Source organism: Papaver somniferum, chromosome 7 (assembly GCF_003573695.1).
Source record: "Papaver somniferum cultivar HN1 chromosome 7, ASM357369v1, whole genome shotgun sequence".
NCBI lineage: Eukaryota > Viridiplantae > Streptophyta > Magnoliopsida > Ranunculales > Papaveraceae > Papaver > Papaver somniferum.
In genome coordinates this window covers 187,146,509-187,151,277 of record NC_039364.1, presented here as the reverse complement: position 1 = coordinate 187,151,277, position 4,769 = coordinate 187,146,509, and the positions used below count along the sequence as shown (strand labels likewise).

At 36.4% G+C, this 4,769-nt stretch overlaps 1 protein-coding gene across 1 annotated transcript; it reads left to right on the top strand.

Annotated features, from left to right (window-relative positions):
- Positions 1-3,381: 3,381 nt before the first annotated feature.
- On the top strand, positions 3,382-3,921 carry LOC113295696 (ankyrin repeat-containing protein NPR4-like). The gene has a single exon (XM_026544023.1). The coding sequence runs from the start codon at positions 3,382-3,384 to the stop codon at positions 3,919-3,921; it is 540 nt and encodes a 179-aa protein (XP_026399808.1).
- The last annotated feature ends 848 nt before the right edge of the window (positions 3,922-4,769 follow it).

The window sequence follows — 4,769 nt, the reverse complement described above, 5'->3', positions numbered from 1 at the left end:
ATAGTTAATTTCTGTGGTGCCTGCATTTCCTTTTTAGGGTAAATGACCAGAATGCACAACTTAATACGATATGCATACCATTAGAAAAGTTGCACATAATATGATGAAATTGATGAACTAAGATACATATGATGCACTCTAATATGCATCAAATATGAATGTTTGCAGTTTGTAAGTAATTCTGTGTGATAGGAATAGTAAGCATTTTAATGCCACTCCTCCAGGTAAATTAGCGATTCTCAGAAGTTCATAGCTTATAATGTAGTGGTGACTTGGTTTTGGTTGTTTATTTGTTTCAGCGCGTCGTATCAAACACTCCTTCAAACAGTTGTACAATGAAAAGGTGATGCATAAACAAGCCAAAGACTTGGTAAATTGTATGCTTACACATCTCAAAAGAAAAATGAACAAGAGACAAGTAATGGATTTTTTTGATAAGTCTAGCGTCATTAAAACGGCTATCAAGCAGGGAACTATAGAATTTGTGGAGGAGTGTATTGAAATCTTTCCATTTCTTATTTGGAATGATATGGCGGGACAATCAATGATGGAAATGGCCATGGATGAGCGAAATGAAATGATTGTGAATCTCATATGTGATGCTAGTGAAGAAGACAAAAGCGACCTAGTTTGTAGATATGATATAAAGGGTAACACCATCTTACATCATGCTGCCAAGTTAGCACCTTCCGTTCAGCTTAATTCGGTCTCGGGTGCATATCTTCAGATGCAACGAGAACTGCAGTGGGTTAAGGTAAGACTGTGATATTCACATTGATTATATATGGGCTTTTCATAAAAATAGGCCCGTTTTTTTTTTTGGTGCTTTTCATTTCTAGGCCACTTTTTTTATTTATCGCTAGACTAGGCAAGTTTTGACCAAAAGTGATGGATGGAAAGTTAGCTACAGTTATCTTCCAGCTATCCATATCTTCTTAGCTAAAAAGACGTTTTAGTCCTTCAAATCTTCATCAACGACACAGATTGCATAATAAAGAGAACGACAAAGATATAGTGCTAAGCCATACTCTTCCTACACCAACCAAGGGTAAAACAAAATCTAGTGCTAGCAAGAACACCCCTTTGAATATAAACTAGTATAGCTAGTTTTAAACGATGGTAACACTAACCCCAGATCCCCCATAATTCAACATTGGAACTTCATATATTATGGGTAGAAACTAAGGAGACTAAGGAAGTCGCTAAACCACCACCTAACTGCTTAAAAGTAAAGTTGGACGCTTCTCCAGAGTAATAATCACTGTTTTGCATATTCTTAAGGGATTTTGCAGGACATTTCCATGCAGCCAGATAAATCTATACAAGAGACGGCAGTGCCAAGCAGGCCAAACCTAGGGCATCTATTTCTCTAGAATGAACACATACGAGGTCACAAAACATACTGAAAGGATGCTAGATATCACTCACACAAATGTATGGAGAGCAACAACGGGATGGAATAGCACTAATAATCATTAGCCAATGTCAACCGAAATCGAAAAGATCCGCTACAAGATGACAGCAAAAGAATAAGGTTCCAGTAGTTTTATTTTCTCATAACTCTTTTTAGTTTCCAAAATTTACTAGAAGAGGGGTAACATACCACAGGTCCATGGATAGGATCAATAGAGATGAAAGATTGAACATCAGAATTAGACCATTTGATTCCGTTCTCATTAGCATCTATAAACTTAAACTCATGTAATTCTGTACAGCAATACACATCTCCACTTTTGCTCATTCTCTCAACTCAAGCACACAAATACCTTAAACTCATGTAGTTCTGTACCTTAGCTCAACACAGTCAATCCCAGAACCACTATGAGTTCTTCCCTGCACTTCACAAAACCACAACAACAATATCCTCACCACCACCTCCTTCCTCAATTATTCATATGTGCAACTTCAGAATCACCACAACCACAACAGTAAACCACAATTACAACTCCATTCTACATTGATCTCAATTCTGGTTCTATTCTCAATCAAATAAATTGAATACTTTAATCAGCTCAATTAAAAATACCAGAATTAGAAATAATTAGAGACTTACCCAGCAATTCACGTTCTCTGAATTGTTAAATCACCAAATCATTTCCACCCAGAACCTAATTCCTGTTTTAAGGAAGAACATAAACCCTAACTGACTACAAGACCTGAACCATCAATTTAGCATCAACAGCTTCTACATACTCTTCTCATATAACTGAAATCACCAGCAAACCCTAATTCTTTGATTCATCTTCAGGACAGCTTCAATCAAACATCAATTAGAACAAACCCATCTTCTAACTTCTTCTTATTCATCCTCAAATTAAACTCTGATTCCATTTCTCAAAAACCGTAACTCAATTCCCAACTATTCTCCCAGAACTGCTTCATATCATCAATTCATCAACAACCCCTCTTTTCCTCATCCATTAAGATCTCAATTCATTTCTCAATTTCATGCCAAACCCTAACTCTGATTTTATCAGATTAATCCGGAAACCGTAAAATCTCTAATTGATTTTCTTCATAAACCTCAACCACACCATCTTCTTCAACAATCATACCACCTCAACATCTGATGTACTTAGATAGACATAACACACGACTCGCAGAGAGTCAGCAGAAAACAAACGGAGGATGATATCAGCAGAATCATTCAAAACCAGCACCAAGAACCCAATTTCAGTTCGAATTCAACCCTAGTCTTCGATTATCGAAACCATCACTGCCAAACACCATTAATAATTTCTTCACAAACTGAACCTTAATCTACTTTGCTTCTCAATTTCTATCAAATCCTTTTTCTTCACTAATGAGCAGAAGAAAGAAAACGGAAGGAGAAGAAAACAAAGAAGAAGAAGAATGAATTAATCCTCGATAGAAACACGTGATGTCGTCTGGTTCTCATATAATTAGGCTCGAGTGGTTTATCATGGCCGTTCAATTAATCCTCGAGATGTCGTCTTAGTTAGATTAGGCTCTCAGATAGCAACACGTGGACATCTTATCTAGTGTGACTGACACACACGTGTGAAGTACATTTCAGTAATCTTACCACATCCATGAGATATCTCTATATGATATTTTGGCGAGATATTGACAAGTCAACGCGATAAATTGACCGAGATGGTTAAAGTGGATGGAATCCGTTTAACTTGCCTAGTTTTGCAAGAAATAAAAAAAATAGCCTAGAAATGAAAGTGAGGGTCCAGACCAGGCTTACTTCTGCATATAATCCTCCTTTTGTTTACAGGCTACTAATTTACAGAGGAATTAGTGAGAAAAATTGTTTAAAGAAACGGTGATACAGCTCAATATATATTTACAGAGGAACACATAGAGTTAAAGGAGAAAGGAGAAAAATTGTTGAAAGATACATCTGGATCCTGCATGGTAGTAGCCCCGCTCATTGCTACTGTAGCATTTGCAGCTGCTTTTACTGTACCAGGAGGTAATATAAGTGATATTAATAGCGTTAAGAATGGTGTCCCAGTCTACTTGGGAAGTGCTTCATTTCTAGCCTTTGCAGTGGCAGATGCCTTAGCTCTTTTCTCATCTGTCACGTCAGTATTAATGTTCTTGGCCATATATACTTCTCGATACGCAGAAGTTGACTTTCTAAGATCATTGCCACAGAAATTGTTAGTGGGGCTTGTCAGTCTCTTCGTATCAATGGCCACCATATTGATAGATTTTGGTGCGTCATTATATATCGTGCTTGGAAATAGTCTCCCATGGGCACCAATTCCTATATCTTTGCTCAGTTGTGTTCCTTTTAGCTTGTTTACGCTGTTGCAGTTACCATTATTTTCTGAAATGATACGTTCCACGTATTGGGGTATTCCGCTTCAGAAACATAAATATATCTTCAGCAAACAAGTAAATATACGACGAAAGGGAACTGAATTTAGGAGAAAAAGATTAAGTTAAGTTCTCCCAGATCTCCACAACCAACATTTTTGAAGCGCCTTACATCTCGTGAACTGGTTGTTAAACTCGGAGAGGTAACGTAAGTCATTCTGTCAATCAGTTAGTATCTCTTGGCGGTCATTCCTGGTATTTCTCCATGAATTTGTCAAATCTATATTTTCAAGCAAGTTATTGCATGTGGTTATCATGCTACCTTCAATTGAAATTTATTTATGAATATTTGTGGTTTATCAGAATTTTTTTTTATACAACATTATAAGAAAATTTTAAGAGGTTATTTAGTTTTTGGTACTCATTACTCAGGTTTTGACCAAAGTTGGCTTTGATCTAACATTTTTCTAGCTTTTGAGTTTAGTACTTGTAAACGACGTTGACCATGTTGACTCTTGACTTCTGTTAAGTAAGTAGTTAATAAAAAAATTAAAATTAAAAAATTACCGCAGTTAACAGTGACGTTAGCACATGTGTCTCATGTTCGACCTTTCTTCGCACATGCCTTAACTGAGTCGTACCGGTCCGAAAGAACAACCTTATATTGTTTTTCACGAACTATTTTACTCTTTGTCTCTGCTACCACTTTTTCACTCTTTTTTTCTCCACTGTAAATTTTTCTTCCTTTTTGCTGAAACCCATCACATAAACGTATCGAGCTTTGAATTTATTGCATCGAATGATGATGAACACCATCGTTGCAGAGATTTAGAATCTAGGGTTTGATTTTAGAGGTTTTGATGAAAAAAGAAGCCAAACAGAGGTTATTTAATTGTTGATGTTGAGATGATTAGGATTCAGTTATGGTACAACTTGTGTTTAGTAAGGGTTGTGATTCTTCTTTAGGTTTCAATTTG

Bases quoted from the DNA above. Each gene is read 5' to 3' on its own strand.
- LOC113295696 (XM_026544023.1), top strand. From the start codon at position 3,382: ATGGTAGTAGCCCCGCTCATTGCTACTGTAGCATTTGCAGCTGCTTTT.